Source organism: Lithobates pipiens, unplaced genomic scaffold (assembly GCF_037356315.1).
Source record: "Lithobates pipiens isolate NorthernLeopardFrog02 unplaced genomic scaffold, aLitPip1_a1.2 Scaffold_13, whole genome shotgun sequence".
NCBI classification, from domain to species: domain Eukaryota; kingdom Metazoa; phylum Chordata; class Amphibia; order Anura; family Ranidae; genus Lithobates; species Lithobates pipiens.
The window spans coordinates 525,450,910-525,472,187 of record NW_027507718.1 but is presented as its reverse complement, the minus strand read 5'-3'; the positions used below and the strand labels follow the sequence as shown (position 1 = coordinate 525,472,187).

At 46.2% G+C, this 21,278-nt stretch overlaps 2 protein-coding genes across 2 annotated transcripts in view; one reads left to right on the top strand and one right to left on the bottom strand.

Annotated features, from left to right (window-relative positions):
- Positions 1-3,780: 3,780 nt before the first annotated feature.
- PRADC1 (protease associated domain containing 1) lies at positions 3,781-16,572 on the bottom strand. Its single transcript, XM_077478123.1, has 5 exons — positions 16,277-16,572; positions 14,419-14,519; positions 12,507-12,616; positions 4,644-4,811; positions 3,781-4,313 (listed from the first exon to the last, which is right to left on the bottom strand). The coding sequence occupies exons 1-5, from the start codon at positions 16,332-16,334 to the stop codon at positions 4,193-4,195; spliced, it is 558 nt and encodes a 185-aa protein (XP_077334249.1). The 5' UTR covers positions 16,335-16,572; the 3' UTR covers positions 3,781-4,192.
- Positions 16,573-16,935: 363 nt separating this feature from the next.
- CCT7 (chaperonin containing TCP1 subunit 7) overlaps positions 16,936-21,278 on the top strand; it is a 31,714-nt gene continuing 27,371 nt past the window's right edge. The window contains exon 1 of the mRNA XM_077478122.1: positions 16,936-17,088. Coding sequence (XP_077334248.1) covers positions 17,083-17,088 — 6 coding nt within the window. The 5' untranslated portion in view covers positions 16,936-17,082. The remainder of the gene's footprint in view (positions 17,089-21,278) is intronic.

The window sequence follows — 21,278 nt, the reverse complement described above, 5'->3', positions numbered from 1 at the left end:
TTTCATACTTTTTTGTTGCAAAAAAATAGTTTTCCCTCCATTTTTTACAAATGAAATTTCTATGCTTGTAGAAGAAACATACATTTAGTGACAAGACAAATAGACGTAAATATATACTTTATTTACAGTAAAATGAACACTGGTCAAATTAGAAAAGAAAAAAAAAAACTTATTTTTTTACATTTAGATTTTTTGTTTTGTTTTTAGATTACGTAGAAAAATGTGTCCCTTGAAGTGTTACTAAAGGCAAAACGTTTTTTCTAAATTGGATAAAGTAAGGAAGGGTTATAGCCCCTGTCAGATTTTTTTTTTTTTGCCATTGGTGTCCCATGGTTTGGGTGAGGCACACTATGGTTCACATTTGTTTTCACAGCAATGTGTGCAGCAGGTGTACAGACCTGGGAACTCAGCACAGGGATGGTGGGAACCCCTCATAATGGGCACAGCGGGTGTACAGACCTGGGAACTCAGCACAGGGATGGTGGGAACCCCTCATAATGGGCACAGCAGGTGTACAGACCCGGGAACTCAGCACAAGGATGGTGGGAACCCCTCATAATGGGAACAGCGGGTGTACAGACCTGGGAACTTAGCCCTGGGATGGTGGGAACCCCTCATAATGGGAACAGCGGGTGTACAGACCTGGGAACTTAGCCCTGGGATGGTGGGAACCCCTCATAATGGGCACAGCAGGTGTACAGACCCGGGAACTCAGCACAGGGATGGTGGGAACCCCTCATAATGGGCACAGCAGGTGTACAGACCCGGGAACTCAGCACAAGGATGGTGGGAACCCCTCATAATGGGCACAGCGGGTGTACAGACCTGGGAACTTAGCCCTGGGATGGTGGGAACCCCTCATAATGGGCACAGCAGGTGTACAGACCCAGGAACTCAGCACAGGGATGGTGGGAACCCCTCATAATGGGCACAGCGGGTGTACAGACCTGGGAACTCAGCACAGGAATCTCACCAAGAGCATAAGAGAAGAGAGGGGTGTTAGTTCTCCAGCATCCACTACAAACATGGAAATATCAGTTCTGGGTGGACCAAACCTTTTAAACAGCAATAGTGCAAGTTCAGTGTGTCCAACGCCAATGAACAACATACACAGCGTATTATACAAGAAAAAAATAAAATAAAAATAATAAAAATTGTGCCTGCAAATGCCACAAAATGCAGCACTGCATACAATGTCTAACAGACCGGCCCTTGGTGTAGTACAAGGAATGCTGGGACTTTGTCGCCCGCCTCTTTCGTGCCCTCCTCTGCTCCCACATTCAGCTTATAGAACCAGGTGGAGCACATTTAAAAAATAAAATAAAAAATATATAAAAAAAAACCCACACACCACGGTGCCCTTCAGGTCGAATACATGCCAAAAATGATATAATAAAAATGTGGCGTGGGTGTCTCCCCCCAAAATCCATATCAGACCCCCTATCAGAGCATGTGGCTCGGCAGGTGGGGGGCAAGTACCCCCTCCTGAACCATACCAGGCCACATGCCTTCAACATGGGGGTGCTTTGGGTACCCCCCCCCCCCCCCCAAACACCTTGCCCCCATGGGGACAAGGGCCTCTTCCCCACAACCCTGGCAGGTGGTTGTAGGGGTCTGGGGGGCTTGTTTATCTGGAAGCTCCCTTTAACAAGAGGGGCCTCAGATCAGCTCCCAACCCGCCCCCCCCCCCGCAGGATGAGTTTTTTTTTGGCGACCAGCAGTGCAGCAGGCATCATGTTGGATGTTGGAGCCACTTTGCGGGCATTTTTTTTTATTTTTTATTTATTCTTTAATAAAGGAATGGCCAACAACTCGTATTGTGTCTTTACTCACCTTTTACACTTGTTTGGTAAATGGGTCCCCATACTCATTCACATGAGGGGGGTTAGGATCTGGGTACTTGTTAAAGGGGGCTTCCAGATTCTGAATAGGCACCCCTTTCGCAGGCCCCCCACAATCACTGGCCAGAGTTGTGGGGAAGAGCTCCCCCCTATGTTGAAAGCATGTGGCCTGGGGGGGGGGGGTGTGGTGTGGTGTGTGCGTGCGTGCGCTCGTCCCCTCCCTTTGCTGACCTGCATGCTCAAAGGAGGGTCTAGTATGGATTTTGGGGAGGGCCCATTGAAGTTTATTAAATGCAATAGGCAATCTGGAAAAAAAAAAGTCCCGACCCTTTCCAAAAATGCAAAGGGTAAGAAAACGCATAGATGTGAACGTGTCCCATGGGAAACCATGTTAAATGGACAAAAAGCACTAAAATACGCATAGGTGTGAACTCAGACTTGGGAAGAAAAAAAAAAAAAAAGACTGTGTCTATCTCATGGATATCTTCCAACAGAAGAATTTTCAGTTTTGCCCAAAGAAACACAAAAAAATAAATAAATAAAAAAGAAGTAGGGGAACTTCAGAACAATATACAATACAAAAACAGCCTCCAGTGTATTCACGCAATACTGATAGTTTTGTGCCTGAAATCTCCTTTTCTATATTATCCCTGCACAGCAGAGATCAGACTGGGAGTAGTAGAGCTGTAATGGCCCGATCACACCAGCAGGCGTGCGCTGCGCTGCAAATCTCAGTTGGCAAGAGGTTAAAGTTAAAGAGGAGGGCCGCCGCCAGCCTAACTAAGGGAAACAGGCAGTGGAGCCTTGCGGCTTCTTTGCCAGTTTCCCACTGCGCATGCGCGAGTCACGCGGCGCTTTGTGAATGGGCCCCATTGGTTTCTGGGACACACACACACATGTCCCAGAAAACAACGGGGGGGCTCTCGCCGGAGAGGAGTTACTGAAGAAACAGCGCCGTGGAATAGGAAGAGGCAGATTAGGAAGACTGCCTAGCAACAGGGGGTTTCTGGTAAGTAAAAAAAAAAAATTTAAGAATATTAATGAAATCAAAGTGAATTTGTGGCGCTAGCTTTAGTGAAAAGAAATAATGAAGATGAATCCAAATTGCAGGGAAGTCGCTAAAGTGCAAACAAAAAAAAAAAAATCAGTTCATATCAAGAACATAAAGTGCAAGTGCAGAAAATGTTCTTGATATGAACTGTCCTATGAAGATTTAGCACATTTACGTTGGAACTTTATTGCACTTTACACTCGTTTTCAATTTTATATTTAATCTCCCATAATTTTGCACTTTGCGACTTTCCTGCCATTTATTGTTTTTCTTTTCACTGATTTGTGATTTTTTTTTTGCACTTCTATGCACTTTAGATTCTTTCACCTATACTAGATCTTTTTTGCACTTCATGTGACGTTTGTGTCATTTTATGCCATTTTATGCGATTTAGTTCACTTCATGCGATTTTTTTCCTTTTTTCTTTGATTGTTTTTTTCTATGCATTTTTAGAGTTATTTTGGATGTAGTTCAATTATTATTGGTGTCCTTTCATCACATGGATTTAGATTTGGCTTTACACTGCTGATTATTTTTGACTATTTGGATTCATCTTTATTTTCCATTTCTTTTCACTACAGCTAGTGCCACACATTCACTTTGATTTCTTTTTGTTTGGGAACACTTTTTTTTTTTAATGTTTGGCAGCTTCCGTTTGCTTATCTAGTTCACTTTTGGTTTTACGCACTCGTTTTTTCTTATTTTTTCTAAGAATATTAATGAATTTTTTATTTATTTTAGGGTGGCCCTCCGCTTTAAGAAAGGAAGGGGAAAAAAAAAAAATAAACTAAGTATTTGTTTAACTTTATGTGCAACAGCGCACTGTCATGCACATTGCACATTTTTTGCAGATTTAAAAAAAAAAATGTAATCCAGAGCACATGTATGGTGTGAACAGGTCACATAGAAAACAATTATATTTTATCATAGTCCTTGTAATGATTAATGCGGCTCGGTGCACCTGGTGTGAAGAAAGCACTAAAGCAACTTGGACTCTAGTTATCATCTACAATGCTTTCAGGCACCGGGAGCTGGAAGGGAAGTGGTTTAGGCAGCTTAGAGGAGGCAGGGAACGGGAAGAGAGGCTTTCAGCTCCTTCATAGTCCAGTGGGCAGGTAGGTAACACAGAAAGCTGCAGTGCAGTCAAGGGAAGTACCAACTGTGTAGTTAGGGGGTTGGGCTGGACTTTCTATTTCACGTTATACAGTATAAAATAAAAAGACGTTGTCGCCGTCTACTGGTCAGATGTAGAACAGCGCATCACCGATTGTCTGTAAGAGTGGAGGGCACCAGGTACGTTCTACCAGAAAGTCCATGGGGGTTGTTTGAGTTCGAAGGTCTGGATACTGCTTACATTGACTGGGATGGAAATGATGGCCCAGGGGAGTCCGTGTTGCTCCAAGGAGCGCTGAATCATGTACCTGATAAAAGAGAAAGACATACTGTAAAGCCATACAGAAATCGTTAATAGCCCTTAACCCCTTCCTGCCCCTTTAAGGGCTTCCCAGTCATGTGATCACTGTGGCTGGCCAGCAGTGATCACGTGATAGCCTGTAAACCATGGGTGCTCAACATCGGCCCTCCAGCTGTTGAAAGTCCCATGAGGCATTGCAAGGCTGTCGATTACACAAGCATGACTCCCAAAGGCAGAAGCATGATGGGACTTGTAGTTCCACAACATCTGGAGGGCCACAGGATGAGCACCTGTACTGTAAACCGTGACTCGGTACAGTGGAGTATCACACACACACCCGTCTCTGCCGAGTAAGAACAATGCCGGGATATCGGCTGTCCTCCCCGAGTTATCCTGGACCATCTCCACATAGATGCTGTCATTGTCCGATGCGTTGTCAGCGATGATCACCGCCATGCCGCCATTTTCCTGGATCACCCGCGTCTTGGACAGGAAAGAACAGCCGCTGTTATGGGGAGGACAAGACAAAGAAAAGTCAGGAGCTGGGCACATGCCAAGAGTCATCCCGCCCAAAACCGATATTAACCACTTAAAGACTAAACCGTTTTCTGACACTTGTTGCTTACAAGGTAAAATCAGTATTTTTTGCTATAAAATTACTTAGAACCCCCACATATACATACGTGTGTGTGTGTGTGTGTGTGTGTGTGTGTGTGTGTGTGTGTGTGTGTGTGTTTGTATATATACACACACACACACACACACACACACACACACACACACACTAGGGTGTTTAATTTTCTAATGGAAAAAAAAAAACTAAAACTGTAAAATTTTTGCAGACTTTGCTTACGCCCCGAGTCTGAGTGATATAAAAAAAAGATATATATATGCTAAATTTCAAGAAGATTGGATAATATTTAGAGGTTCCACACTTTGATCTGTTTTGTAAAAGTAGGCAAAAAAAATGACTTTTTTGAAGGAAGACTTTTGGTTTTTATTTTATTTTTTAAATAAAAAACAACACACAAAAACAAAAAACTTCTTCCTTCAAAAAAAACAAAAAAAAACCAAACACAATTCATTTTAACCACTTCACACCCAGGCCAATTCTGACATTTCTCTACTACATGTAAAATTCATCATTTTTTTTGCTAGAAAATTACATAGAACCCCCAAACATTATATTATTATTATTATATATAATAATTATTATATTATTATGTTTTTTTTAGAAAAGACCCTAGAGAATACAATGGCGGTTATTGCAACTTTTTATCTCACACGGTATTTTCGCAGCAATTTTTCTAACACGTTTAAAAAAAAAAAAAAAAAACAGTTTCATGCTTAAAAAAAATAAAAATTAAATAAAAAAAGTAAAGTTAGCCCAATTTTTTTGCATACTGTGATAGATGAAGATATGCAGAGTAAATAGATACCCAACATGTCACGCTTCAAAATTGCACACGCTTGTGGAATGGCGCCAAACTTTGGTATTTAAAGCGGGATTCCACCCTAAAGTGGAACCTCCGCTGATCGGAACCCTCCCCCCCCCCTCCGGTGTCACAATTGACACCTTTCAGGGGGGAGGGGGGTGGAGATACCTGTCAAAGACAGGTATTTTCACCCACTTCCGGGCATAGACTCCCACGGGAGTCTACGCCATTTCCTGCCCTGCCGCGCTGTCTGCTGGGACACACACGGGTCTCAGAGACAGTGCGGAGATTTCCTATTGCGCAGCGCGGCTCGCGCATGCGCAGTAGGGAACCGGGAAGTGAAGCCGATTCGCTTCACTTCCTGATTCCCTCACCTAGAATGGCGGCGGCGGCAGCCGAGGCCCAAGCGGTCGATCGGCATCGCTGGAACCCGGGACAGGTGAGTGTCCATTTATTAAAAGTCAGCAGCTGTAGTATTTATAGCTGCTGGCTTTTAATATATTTTTTTTTGGAGGAATCCCTCTTTAAAAATCCCCATAGGCGACGTTTTAAACGTTTTTACTGGTTACATGTTTTGTGTTACCGAGGAGGTCTAGTGCTACAATTATTGCTCTCGCTCTAACGTTCGCGGCGATACCGCACGTGTGGTTTGCACACCGTTTTCATATGTGGGCGGGACTTGCGTATGCGTTCGCTTCTGCGCACAAGCTCACGGGGACAGGGGAGCTTTCATTTTTTTTTATTGTTAATTTTACATTTATTTTTTTAGTTTGACACTTTTATTCCTATTACAAGGAATGTAAACATCCCTTGTAATAGAAATATGGCACGATCGGACCTATTTACAGTGAGATATGGGGGGTCAATAGGACCCCATAACTCACCTCTAGGCTGGGAAGCCTAAAAAAAAAATAAAAAAAATAAAAAAAAATAAAGATCCTGGCTTCCTAGCCAAATCGGCGCCGTTATTTTGAATGCAGAGGCCGGGCGTGACGTCATAACATCGCGCCCGGCCTCTGAACGGTCATAGAGACTCTGGGGACGATCTGATCCACCGGAAATCTCTATGGTATTATCCGGGGGCCGGCGGATCCTGTGACCGAATCACCGATGGAAGCGGTGAGTCGGTAGAAGCACCGGAGGGCGGCGGGGGGGGTGGTTAAGAACGTTCATTTGATTTTCTAGCCGTTGGTGGGGTCAAATCAGACGTTCATTTTTCAACCGAGTATCAGTGACGGGAAAATTTGGAAATAGAAATCTTCTTGGTCAAAGGAATTTTCAGACAGTGTATTGCTGCGTACACACAACCGGACTTTGACGGACTTGGCCCGGCAGACAATCCGACAGACTTTGCAGCTGAGGTCCGCCAGACTTTCAAACGAACGGACTTGGCCCCACACCATCACTCCAAAAGTCAGACGGATTCCAACGTGATGACGTAGAATAAGGACGTGCATAGCCAGTAGCCAATAGCTGCCCTAGTGTCGGTTTTATTCCGTCAGACCAGCACACAGATGAGCGGATTGTCTGCTAGAAACCCGAGTCCGGCAGACAGATTTGAAGCAAGTTTTATTCCTAAATCCGCTGGACTTTGGGGGAAGAAAAAAAGTCAGTTGGAGCCCAGACACACACGATCGAATTATCCGAAGGATTCAGTCCGGTCGTGTGTACGCTACGCGGCATGTGGTTTTCATTCAGAAAAGACAATTTTAAAAACAGAATGTTAAAAACCAAGTGAAAATTTCAGACATTCTTTCATTCAGCGAATGTACAAAGATTTTTCATATGAATATTCTCATCTAAAAATTGATCGGTGAGGCCAGCATAAGACTCGGTACACCTATGCTGTTTGCTTTTGATCTGTTTCTGCAGTGCTTTTTGCTGTGCATTTTGAATATACACCTTTAAGTATTCTTGTAACCAGTCTAATATAAAATACACTCAGTATAAAGTTGATTAATAACTATTACATAAAATGGTTATATAAATGTATATCTCTAAAAACTGGTCTATGAAAGACACATTACATATTACATTTAGGGCACAGTGGAGACTCCCTCCTACCCCAGCGATGCAACTGAACGGGTGTGCGGTAAGCCCCATGTCAGGGGTGCCCAACCTTTTGAAGAGCGAGGGCCACTTAAGCGACTTGGTAATCGGTCGCGGGCCACAATGAGCGGAGCAGGTGAATGGCATGTCCGTGTCCACTATGCATTTGCAGAGCAGACACTGACGCAGCCCACGATACTTTTTGGCAGATCGTATTGGAGGTAGAACACAAGTCGGTTTATGTCTGCCACTACTGAAAGAGGAGGGCCGGTTTTGAAAAAAAAAAAAAAATGTAAAAGTCAGCAGCTGCAAACACTGTAGCTGCTGACTTTTAATAAGCACACTTACCTGTCCAGGGCGCCCGCGATGTCGGCCACCCGAGGCTGACCCGTCCCTCGGCTCTCGGGTCCCGGCGCCGCCATTTTGGGTAAGGGAAACAGGCAGTGGAGCCTTGCGGCTTCACTGCCCGTTTCCTACTGCACATGCGCGAGTCGCGCAGCGCTTTGTGAATGGGACACACAGTTCACAGAACACAGCGCGACCCATTACCCAGAAGATGCCGCACAGAGGAGAGAAGAAAGAAGATCTCCGTGGAGGAGGAAGAGGCAGATTAGGATGATGTGCCTAGCAACAGGCATTTCTGGTAAGTTAAAAAAAAAAACATTTTTTTTTTTTTAATGATTTTTTTTCTAATTTTTAATGTATTTTCTTTTTTCAGGGTGGCCCTCCACTTTAAAAGGTGAATGGAGGGTACAATTGGTCGGACTGACCCTGTGAAATGGGTCCAAGGCTGCTTTCACACTGATGTGCTGCGGTTTACCGGCACCACATGTGCAACGCAGTGTACCTTTGGCTTTCCTGCAGTTTGCAATAGATTTCTATTATATTCTGCAGGTTTGGTGCACTTTCAGAAAGCTCACCAAACCCTCGGGTAATAATAAAAGTCTATGGCTCAGTGCAGGTAACCTGCAGGTAAAACTGTTCTGCACCTGCAGATCAGTTTGAAAGCAGCCCAGTACCCACTGCAGAAAAGATATGCCCAGTATTCTTTCTATTCTATCCCAGAGCAGGAGGTCGCGGGCCACATCAGAGGGCTCCGCGGGCCACATCAGAGGGCTCCGCGGGCCACTGGTTGGGAACCCCTGCCCTATGTAGTAGAAATAGATGGGCTAACCTGTGGGACTGCGAGACTGATGTAATGGGACCAGATTGTAAACACATCTCCCAGGCTTCATCATCAACCTCCCCCCAGATCCTGCGTCCATCCCTTTTTTACATGGCAAAGGTGCCGGATCTTGTAGATTTGACAGTAACAAAGAACAAATATGGGATATTAGGCCTTTTTTTTCTCTGTTCCGTAGAAGACATCTAGTATCAAAGGATGGCTTGATAGCGAGAGGTAAGTTAAGCGCCCCTGAGCATGTATAGCATCTCTCAACTGGAGATATCGGTAAAACTGCTGTCTAGGTAGATTCAATTCCGCCTGAAGGATTTTTAGCACATTTTGATTATACAGTTGGGAAACGCTGCAAATGCCAGCTTGTTGCCATGACTGAAAATCCTCTAATTTATGTACCTCCGCCAGGTTTGGATTATGCCATAGTGGGGTAATGTCTAGAAAACCCACTGTTCCTAAACTTTGTTTAACTACAGTCCGTAATTTGTTCAAAAGTATAATAGTGGGAGCGGATTGTGGTAGATTGGGTAAACCAGTCTCCCAAGCCCGCTAACGTAGTCGCCATCGGCGATCGGGTCTGTAGCAAGCCATTTATCGGGTCAGATTCAGTTGGTGATCCACCGCCACTCAGATGCTGTAGCTGAGAGGCATAGAAATACAACTCTGAATTGGGCACTGCCGCCCCTCCCCCGATCCTTGCCATACTGTAGTGTTGAGAGATGGATACTAGACACTTGCTCCTTCCAAATCAAGGATCTGAATAGGGTGTCAATACGCTTGAACCATCTACATCAGAGATCTGCAATTAGCGGACCTCCAGCTGTTGCAAAACTACAAGTCCCATCATGCCTCTCCCTCTGGGTGTCATGCTTGTGGCTGTCAAAGTCTTGCTATGCCTCATGGGACTTGTAGTTCTGCAACAGCTGGAGGTCCGCTAATTGCATATCCCTGATCTACGTGGAATCCACTGGGGGGGAATTATGCATTATGTACAATAATTGGGGACACCACACCATTTTAAATTGAGTTTATCCTACCAGTTACTGACAGTGGCAGCTTACACCACATATTACAAGTCATTTGAAGTTTCCTGAAAAGGGGCAGCAGATTTTCTTATAAATATTTGGCAGGGTTAAAGTGGTTGTAAACCTTTACAAACCACTTTGACCTACAGGTAAACCTAGATTAAGGCTTACCTGTAGGTTCAAGAAATATCTCCTAAACCTATACGGTTTAGGAGATATTTACCCGAAGACAGCCACCGCTTGTCTACGGCGCACTGGGCAGGCCGCAGATCATGGCGATATGCGCGAGCGTCGGCTCCTGTGCGCATGCGCGGGAGTGAAGTCATCGCTGCTCCGGCGAATCACAGCGCAGGAGCAGCGAGACCCGGAAGTCATTCCGGGATCCATGGCAGCGGCACACATGAAGACGGAGGACCGCTTCGGGGGCTTCGTTCTCAGGTAAGTTATTCATAATAGCATAGCATACTAGCTCATTATGCCTTTGCCTTGCAGGTAGCTTTCACCCCCCCTCCCCCCACCATGGGTTTACACCACTTTAATAGACACAGCAAGCGGCAATGAAGTTATTGGGTTTTCCACAGTCAGAAGTACCGATTTACTCCAATTGATGGAGAATCCCAACAACAGCCAAAGTATTTTATTAATGACATTACAATAGTAAGGGATTCGGCAGCATCACCAAGATAGAGGAGAGCGTCATCTGCGTAGATGGAAATTTTTTCTACGCCTGATGCCCTATTGAAGCCCACAATAGCAGGAGAAGATCTTATTGTGGCTGCCAACGGCTCCAGGGCGAGCGCAAACAACAGGGGTGAAATCTGTGAGATCTCCATTTATGCGCAGCCTAGCAGTAGGAGCCGCATATAGCTGCTTCACCCAGGCTATGAACTTGTCTCCCAGCCCAAAGCTTTCTTTATGTTCCTTGATGGTAAATATCTGTACAAATTCATCCTCGCTTGCAACTTCTGTCCTGTTTCGCCAACATAAGATCCTTTGCTACACCTGTTGCATTGGATGAGGTACAAAACATTACTGGGGAGGTACAGGTGTAAGGCTGGATTCACACCTATGCACACCTAATACCCCCTTATGGGGGTAATGAGTTTCCTGTCCTGGTGGGAGGAGCCCTACGCCTCATTGGCTGTCCTGGAAGACAACTTGAGAAATTCCTCTTTAAAGATAGGATGGCGTATAAACGCTTTTTCATCCAGAGGTCAACGATGCCCTGGCCAAATTTACCAGCGACAGTAGGAGTTGGCTACCTTGTCAACAGCTCTATGACTAACTTGCATAGCTAAACTGAGACATTTGAGGAGTTTATTTTATATGCCAATTAAATAAGATCACTAGAGATATTATATATATATATATATATATATATATATATATATATATATATTATATATATGAGAGATGAGAGAGATATGAGAGAGAGATGAGAGAGAGATGAGAGAGAGATGAGAGAGAGATGAGAGAGATATGAGAGAGAGATGAGAGAGAGATGAGAGAGAGATGAGAGAGAGATGAGAGAGAGATGAGAGAGAGATGAGAGAGAGAGAGAGATGAGAGAGAGATGAGAGAGAGATGAGAGAGATGAGAGAGAGATGAGGAGAGAGATGAGAGAGATAGAGATATAAAGAGAGAGATAGAGAGAGATAGAGAGAGAAAGAGAGAGATAGAGAGAGATAGAGAGAGAAAGAGAGAGAGAAAGAGAGAGAAAGAGAGAGAGAAAGAGAGAGAAAGAGAGAGAAAGAGAGAGAAAGAGAGAAAGAGAGAGAAAGAGAGAAAGAGAGAGAAAGAGAGAGAAAGAGAGAGAAAGAGAGAGAAAGAAGAGAAAGAGAGAGAAAGAGAGAAAGAGAGAAGAGAGAGAGAGAGAGAGAGAGAGAGAGAGAGAGAGAGAGAGAGAGAGAGAGAGAGAGAGAGAGAAGAGAGAGAGAGAGAGAGAGAGAGAGAGAGAGGAGAGAGAGAGAGAGAGAAGAGAGAGAGAGAGAGAGAGATCCTCTCTATTTTTTCTTTATTTTTTTTTATATAAAAAAAAAATTCTTCGCCATTACAAATTCACAAAACAAGACCTCAGTAAAAAAAAGTTTTGTGACCTCCGACAAAAATAAAAAGTTTATTGCATTGCCAACCACCCCAATGGGCTTCTGTGATGCCACAATGACAGCCATCAGCGTATGAGAGTGATGACGCGAGCCGATGTGTCACGCCTGGCATTTGTCTAGCAGATGGAGGACACTTGTCTCCACGGAGGGGGGGGGGGGTTAAGGGTTAAACACCTCGTATCTGCAATCCAATTGTGTAATCAGAGATTTCACATTCGCCGTAATCATTCTGTTTCCATAGATACAAGAAACAGAAAAAAAAAAAAAAAGGATGTCAGGGTAACGCACTATTTAATGTCAAACGTTTCCATTTAACCTTCTAAAAAGGTCTGCTGGTCATCGCGGTTTTAGACGCAAACCCGAGAGAAATGAATTTGACAACTTGAGTGTTGGTGGTAGGAGACTCACCCCCTCTCCACCAGAGCGATCTGTCCCTGGATGAACACCCCGTTATGGAGCTCTCCGCACGCCTCCGGAGGATCCGCTGGGACCAAATGGATCTGGTCATACCGCTGACTCTACGGGAAGAGATACAAGTCAATGTGTGGCCTACCGTCATGCCCTCTTATCCAATAAAGCAAAAAATAAATACATTTAAAAAAAAAAAGCAACAAAGTAGCAAGATCATATTCAAAACATTAACAATGTAAGTAATTCTTATTCGCTAAAGCAGGGGTAGGCAACCCTTTGAGCACAGTGTGCCGAAAAAACGTTTTCAAATAAATTTTTTATAAAGTAAATGCTGTAAACTACTACTTTAGTAGTGAGAAATTAACATCCTGCACTCACATGCCTCAGATCACTGTCCCCCCTACAAATATGCCCCACCACTGTAACCCCTTGCTCATCTGCCCCAACACTGTAACCCCCTGCACTTCTGCCCCACCACTGCACATCTGCTCCACCAATCTACCCCCATGCTCTCCTGACTCACAGCTGAACCATCTTCTCATCTGTCCTAACTCCCTTTTCTCATCCACTGTACCTCCTGCACATCTGTCTCACCTCTGTTCCCTCTGCTCTCCTGCCCCACCAATAGACCTCCTTTCACATCTGCCCCACTGCTTTGCCCCCCTGCTCTTCCTTTCCACCACCAAACCCCCATTCTCCTTCCACCAATGTACCTCCTGCTCTTCTGTTCCACCTCTGAAACCCTCCTCTTCGTTTTCCCCACCGCTGTACCCTCTTCTCATCTATATGTGTGATATGCGGAGTGGTGAAAGGAAGCAGAGATGAGCCACGTATGAACTACCTGTGCTGGCACACTCATTCTGCTCATCCACCTCTGGCATCCAACCCATGTCCTTGTACGGGATGTACGAGGTGTACGGGGTGTACGGGATGTACGAGGTGTACGGGATGTACGAGGTGTACGGGATGTACGAGATGTATGTGGTGTACGGGATGTACGAGGTGTAGGGGGATGTACGCGGTGTATGTGGTGTACGGGATGTACGCGGTGTACGGGATGTACGAGGTGTACGGGATGTATGTGGTGTCACATAGAAGCATCTGGGATGGAAGTGCGATGATAAACTCAGGTCAGGGGCATTTTCTGAAAGCAGTGGGCCTGTGTGCAGATCATAAGTTGGGCCCCCGCTGCTAAGAAAAGGTGGTTGTGTGTGATTTTCATTGCGCTGAATACTGGCCGTGTCTTAAAGGGACACAGTGTTGGGGTTCAGTAGTCAGTGACACAAAGGTTCAGGAATAATTTCAACAAAGTTCCCAGAAGCTCAACAGTAATTCCACAAACTGTCACCTGATTGGGGTTTTCTCAATCGCAGTGAAATCTCTTTTTTCTGAGATTGGTAGCGGCAACCAATCAAGTCCTCTTCTCCACATGGTGGGCGGTGCTAGCAGGACTCATTGGCTTTAGCAGTAGCCAATGACAGTGCTCCTCCTCCTGAAAACAGGGTCCCCCCCCCCCCCCAGCAGAACTGCACCCAATCTCTTCCCCATCACAAAAGCTGACAATCGCAGCTACAACAAAGTTAGAGAACGAAAGAATGTTTCCCATCTTGTACAATGTGTGGGGGCGCAGTGCCCCTCCCCCTCAGTGCGGAGTGGGGAATTCTGAGATTGGAATGCATTAGTGTCTCCCTGACATCTCCCTGAGCTGCTCTGCTGATGGGGAGGGAGTCAAGTCCTGGAAAAAGAGGCTTTGCGTTCTGCTTGCAGCACCAGTGCTGGGGTTGCCTACTCCTGATCTAAAGATTGTGCATTTCATTAAAGTGATGAGCCGATCACTGGAGAGCGATCGCTGAGAACACTGACAACATGTACTCCGGAGTGTGGAACTCGTGCGAAGGCCCCGACTTACAAACACTCCTCCGAAGTCCTTGGCGGGGGTGGCGGTGAAGATGTAGCGGATGTCCCCGGGACTCAGCACCTGGAAGTACAGATATTCCTGGAGGCGGACACCTGTGGAGGGAAGAGGCCGGCGTCAGACACCAGGTGGCGCTACATAAACATCCCAGGATTAGGCATCACCCCATGATCCCCCCCCCCCCGCTGTTACCCCAATCATACGGGATCAGACAACACCCCAATTATACGGGGTCAGACATCACCCCATGACCCCCCCCAGCTGTTACCCCAATCATACAGGGTCAGACATCACCCCAATCCCATGGGGTCATACATCACCCCATGATCCCCCCCAGCTGTTACCCCAATCACACGGGGTCAGACAACACCCCAATCCCACAGGGTCAGACATCACCCCAATCATATGGGGTCAGACCTCACCCCATGATCCCCCAATCACACAGGATCAGCGATCACCCCAATCACACGGGGTCAGACACCATCCCATGATTCCCCCCAGCTGTTACCCCAATCCTACTGGGTCAGACATCACTCCAATACCACAGGGTCAGACCTCACCCCATGATCCCCCAATCACACAGGATCAGCTATCACCCCAATCATACGGGGTCAGACATCACCCCATGATCCCCCCAGCTGTTACCCCAATCCTACAGGGTCAGACATCACCCCAATCACACAGGGTCAGACATCATCCCATGATTCCCCCAGCTGTTACCCCAATCCTACTGGGTCAGACATCACCCCAATCCCACAGGGTCAGACATCACCCCAATCACACAGGGTCAGACATCACCCCATGATCCCCCCAGCTGTTACCCCAATCATACAGGGTCAGACATCAACCCAATCACACAGGGTCAGACATCATCCCATGATTCCCCCAGCTGTTACCCCAATCCTACTGGGTCAGACATCACCCCAATCCCACAGGGTCAGACATCACCCCAATCACACAGGGTCAGACATCACCCCATGATCCCCCCAGCTCCCCAATCCCACAGGGTCAGACATCACCCCATGATCCCCCAATCACACAGGATCAGCTATCACCCCAATCATACGGGGTCAGACATCACCCCATGATCCCCCCAGCTGTTACCCCAATCATACAGGGTCAGACATGAACCCAATCCCACGGGGCCAGACATCACCCCATGATCCCCCCAGCTGTTACCCCAATCCTACAGGGTCAGACATCAACCCAATCACACGGGGTCAGACATCACCCCAATCACACGGGGTCAGACATCATCCCATGATTCCCCCAGCTGTTACCCCAATCCTACAGGGTCAGACATCACCCCAATCACACGGGGTCAGACATCACCCCAATCACATGGGGTCAGACATCATCCCATGATTCCCCCAGCTGTTACCCCAATCCTACTGGGTCGGACATCACCCCAATCCCACAGGGTCAGACCTCACGCCATGATCCCCCAATCACACAGGATCAGCTATCACCCCAATCATACGGGGTCAGACATCACCCCATGATCCCCCCAGCTGTTACCCCAATCATACAGGGTCAGACATCACCCCAATCACACGGGGTCAGACCTCACCCCATTATCCCCCAATCACATAGGATCGGCTATCACCCCAATCATACGGGGTCAGACATCACCCCATGATCCCCCCAGCTGTTACCCCAATCCTATGGGGTCAGACCTCACCCCCTGATCCCCCAATCATACAGGATCGGACATCACCCCATGACCCCCCCCCCAGCAGTGGCTCCATCCATACATTAGTAGAGATAATAGGAGAAGGTCCCCATAATGGATCCAGCAGTCCCCCCAGCGCACACACACAGGGTCAGTCACCCCCTTCCATGTGATACTAACCATTGGCCAGCAGGGGGAGTGAGAGGAGGATCAGTATGAGGGTCAGGGGGTCCCCCATGTCTCCCTGTACTGTGAACACATCAGGAGTCCCCCTCCTCCACCAGGGACACGCCTACACCTTCTACTAGACTGGTACTCGACCCTGATTGGAGGATTGAAATGTCATTCAAGGATTACCGTACTCTTCCTAATATAGGGTACAGCGTATTAATCCTAATAGAAGACAATGTTGTATTATTACTAATAGACGGTAATACCGTGTTATCCCTCAAGAAGGAAAGTGTAACTCTGAATTTCCTCCGGGGAGATGATTGATTAGTTGGTTGCGGGGTGATGATGGGATTCTTAAAAGTGTAACTCTGAATTTCCTCCGGGGAGATGATTGATTAGTTGGTTGCGGGGTGATGATGGGATTCTTAGTCTGAACATAAAAGGGGAGGTCTGGGAGGTTGGGTGTAGTAAGATGGCGATCAGCGGCCCCAAGGAATCAATTAGTTAAAAGAAAGGAAGGTAATCCAGCGGCCAATCGATGAGAGGGAGGCGTGGAACGCATACGGCAGTCTCTATGGTAACTGTCACGCTCGCTGGTATGAGCTCTGACCAATGGCAAACCAGAAAAGTGCTCAGGAGCCAATCCGGCGGCGCGCGTCGGAAGAGAGGCGTGACCCGCAGGCACGAGGTCCCCATAGTGACGGCGGAACGGCCCCGCCCACAGTGAGTAGACGGTTGGAAGGTTCCGGAAGGTTCTCGAGCCCCTGTGCATTGTGGGAAGCGCTGAAAGCCAGGTTCCTGAATACAGTGACAAGATGATGGTGAGTGACCCAATCCGGAGCCATCCTCCCAGGGGACAGCGGGGAGCGGGGCCGGGCGCTGCTCCGTACCCCATCCGAGGACCCGGGGTGCCGCCGTCACTGATATCAGCTCGCCGGTGACCCCCCCCCCATCACCCCGGACACCGAGGAGAGGGCCGGGGGTCACGTGGGCAGCGGGAATGGGCGAGGCCAGCGCAGGGGATCACTCTGATTTCTATACTAGGTGGGAGCACTGTGCTGCCTGCACATTGTATCATAATATGGGGGAGCACTGTGCTTCCTGCGGGTGATGGGAGGGACCATTCTATCATAATATGGGGGAGCATATTATTGCCTGCAGCTGATGGGACGGACCATTCTATCCTAATATGGGGGAGCACTGTGCTGCCTGTAGGTGATGGGACGGACCACTGTATCCTAATATGGGGGAGCACTGTGCTGCCTGTAGGTGATGGGACGGACCATTCTATCCTAATATGGGGGAGCACTGTGCTGCCTGTAGGTGATGGGACGGACCACTCTATCCTAATATGGGGGAGCACTGTGCTGCCTGTAGGTGATGGGACGGACCATTCTATCCTAATATGGGGGAGCACTGTGCTGCCTGTAGGTGATGGGACGGACCACTCTATCCTAATATGTGGGAGCACTGTGCTGCCTTCAGATGATGGGACGGACCACTCTATCCTAATATGGGGGAGCACTGTGCTGCCTTCAGATGATGGGACGGACCATTCTATCATAATATTGGGGAGCACTGTGCTGCCTGCAGGTGATGGGCGGTACCATTGTATCCTTATATGGGGGAGCACTGTGCTGCCTGCAGGTGATGGGAGGGACTGTTCTATCCTGTGTGTGGGGGGGAGTGCTCTGCACTTCTCTGCTCCCATATTCAGGGAGGGTCCTGCACTCACAGCTCTGGCTCATAATAATGGGGAATCTCTGGTGATGTAAGTGCCATCAATAAAGTTGTGCTGAGTTGAGTATTCCTCCAGTGTGGAGTCATGGTATGGTCCATCCCGGGTTGTGTCTTCTCTCATAGGTTCCTGTCTAGTTCTCCCAGTGATGTTCTGCTCTCCTCGGCTCGGTCACTCTGCTGTCTAGGCACTCCTGTCCTCTGTAATGTAAGCCGCTGGGTCCTGCTGGCAGAATGTGCCCATAAAAAGCCTGATCCATCGTGTGATCCTTCTCCTCTCCACTCCCCACACCTCCTATAGATCTGATATACACATAAACAGTAACTAACAGCCAAGGTCGTTCTGTGCCGCTGCCCACGCTTTGTTTATGTTTACACCCCATGTGTGGGCGGGGCTGATTGTACCCACGTTAATCGATCAACTTGGGCACAACCAGCTTGTCAGATTTTCCATGCAATTATCACTAGAGGCTGTTGGCAATAGTCGCTGTTTACTCCCAGCAGGGGCACCGCCCCCCCGCCTGGGGTACACAATGGCTCGGCAGGAGGGGCTCCCCTGTCAGCGTTGTCTGTGATGGGGGAATCGAGAATTTCTTTCCTGCAGAGGTTGTAACTTTTCGTTGCCGCCATTTACTATAAAAATTTAATAGAGGTGGACCAAATGGAATGCAGGATGGACTTGGCCAAAAAATTTTTTTTTTTTAATCTCTCTCTATATCTATCTATCTATCTATCTATCTCTATATCTATCTATCTATCTCTATATCTATCTATCTATCTCTATATCTATCTATCTATCTCTATATCTATCTATCTATCTCTATATCTATCTATCTATCTATCTCTATATCTCTCTATCTATCTATCTCTATATCTCTCTATCTCTATATCTATCTATCTATCTATCTATCTCTATATCTATATCTCTCTATCTATCTCTATATCTCTCTATCTCTCTCTTTCCAATTCTACATACAGCGCCTTGAAAAAGTATTCACACCCCTTGACATTTTCCACATTTTGCTGGGTTAGGATAAATATATATATATATATATATATATATATATATATATATATATATATATATATATATATATATATATATATATATATATATTTTTTTTTTTTTAATAATCTCCCAATCATTGAACATCTCACGGAGCTCTGTTCAATCCATCATCCGAATATGGAAAGAGTATAGCCCAACTGCAAACCTACCAAGACATGGCCATCCACCTAAACTGACCGGCCGGGCAAGGAGAGCATTCATCAGAGAAGAGCCAAGAGGTCCATGGTAACTCTGGAGGAGCTGCAGAGATCAACAGCTCAGGGGGGAGAATCTGTCCACAGGACAACTATTAGTCGTCTCTCCACAAATCTGCCCTTTATGGAGAAGTGACAAGAAGAAAGACATTGGTGAAAGAAAGACATAAGAAGTCCTGTTTGCAGATTGTGAGAAGCCATGTTGGGGACACAGCAAACATGTGGAAGAAGGTGCTCTGGTCAGATGAGATCAAAATTGAATGTTTTGGCCTAAAAGTAAAACACTGTGGCGGAAAACTAACACTGCACATCACCCTGAACTCACCATCCCCACCGTGAAACATGGTGGTGGCGGCATCATGTTGTGGGGATGCTTTTCTTCACCAGGGACAGGGAAGCTGGTCAGAGTTGATGGGAAGATGGATGGAGCCAAATACAGGACAATCTTAGAAGAAAACCTGTTAGAATCTGCAAAAGACTTGAGACTGGGACGGAGGTTCACCTTCCAGCAGGACAACGACCCGAAACATCCAGCCAGAGCTACAATGGAATGGTTTAGATCAAAGCATATTCATGTGTTAGAATGACCCAGTCACAGTCCAGACCTAAATCACATTGAGAATCTGTGGCAAGACTTGAAAATTGCTGATCACAGACGCTCTCCATCCAATCTGACAGAGCTTGAGATATTTTGCAGAGAAGAAGAATGGGCAGAAATGTCCCTCTCTAGATGGGCAAAGCTGGTAGAGACATCCCCAAAAAGACTTGCAGCTGTGATTGCAGAGAAAGGAGGTTCTACAAAGTATTGACTCCGGGGGGCGCCATACAAATGTACCCCCCACACTTTTCACACTTATTTGTAATGAATTTTGAAAACCATTTATCATTTTCCTTCCACTTCACAATTATGTGCCACTTTGTGTTGGTCTATCACACAAAATACATTTATGTTTTTGGTTGTAACATGAGAAAATGTGAAAAATTTCAAGGGGTATGAATACTTTTCCAAGGCGCTGTGTCTTCGCACTGGTCTGTTGCGCTTCACTTTGGTGTTAAAAATCCTGCTTGCTGCATTTTTGGTCAGTTTAAAAAAAAAAAAAAAAAAAAAAAAAAAACAACACACCTCCCTCTTGAAATGCATTAAAACGCAGCAAGAATGCATCATTTATGCACTCGTGTTATGTTTTTGAGATGCATGGCCTATGAAAAACACACCATAAGCACAGTAAAATTGTGGAAAAATTTATGAAAGTTTCCTTAATTTTTTTATTTTTTTTTATACAACTATGTTGGTATAATTTTTTGGCACCGCTATAATCCCCTCCCCCACTTCCATCCCCGTTTTATACTTTTTGATTAACTTATAGGGATGAGGTGCTGTATACTTTGAGGTCCTTCCAGCCACAACCCCTTTTTTTTTTTTTTTTTTTTTTCTAACACCCCAGAGAATAAAATGGCGGTCATTGCAGTACTTTTTGTCACCGTATTTGCGCATCGGTCTTACAAGCACACTTTTTTTTTGGGGGGGAAAAAATTCACTTTTTTGAATAAAAAAAAATAAGACAACAGTAAACTTGGCCCAATTTTTATTTTTTATACTGTGAAACATAATGCTACGCTGAGTAAATTGATACCCAACATGTCGCATTTCAAAATTGCGCCCTCTCGTGGAATGCCGTCCAACTTTTACCCTTAATCTCCATAGGCAACGTTTAAAAAAAAATTCTACAGGTTGCATGTTTTAAAGCGGTAGTAAACCCGCTAATTTTTTTTTTTTTTTTTACCACCTGCAAAGCAAAAGGCATAATGAGCTAGTATGCGGTGCAAACTAGCTCATTATGAAATACTTACCTTAGAACGAGGCCCCGACATCTGGCCCGATCCACGCAGAGGGAGCTGACATGTTCCCTCAGCGTTTCTTCCGGGTATCGCGGCTCCGGCGCTGTGAGTGGCCAGAGCCGCGATATCGTCACTCCCGCGCATGCGTGCGGGAGATTTCATTCCGACCGGG

Coding starts and splice junctions, on each gene's coding strand:
- PRADC1 (XM_077478123.1), bottom strand. CDS start 16,334: ATGGGGGACCCCCTGACCCTCATACTGATCCTCCTCTCACTCCCCCTG. Junction 12,617..14,418: donor AGGACTTCGGAGGAGTGTTT/GTAAGTCGGGGC, acceptor CTCTTCCCGTAG/AGTCAGCGGTATGACCAGAT. Junction 4,812..12,506: donor ATCGCTCTGGTGGAGAGGGG/GTGAGTCTCCTA, acceptor TCCCCATAACAG/CGGCTGTTCTTTCCTGTCCA.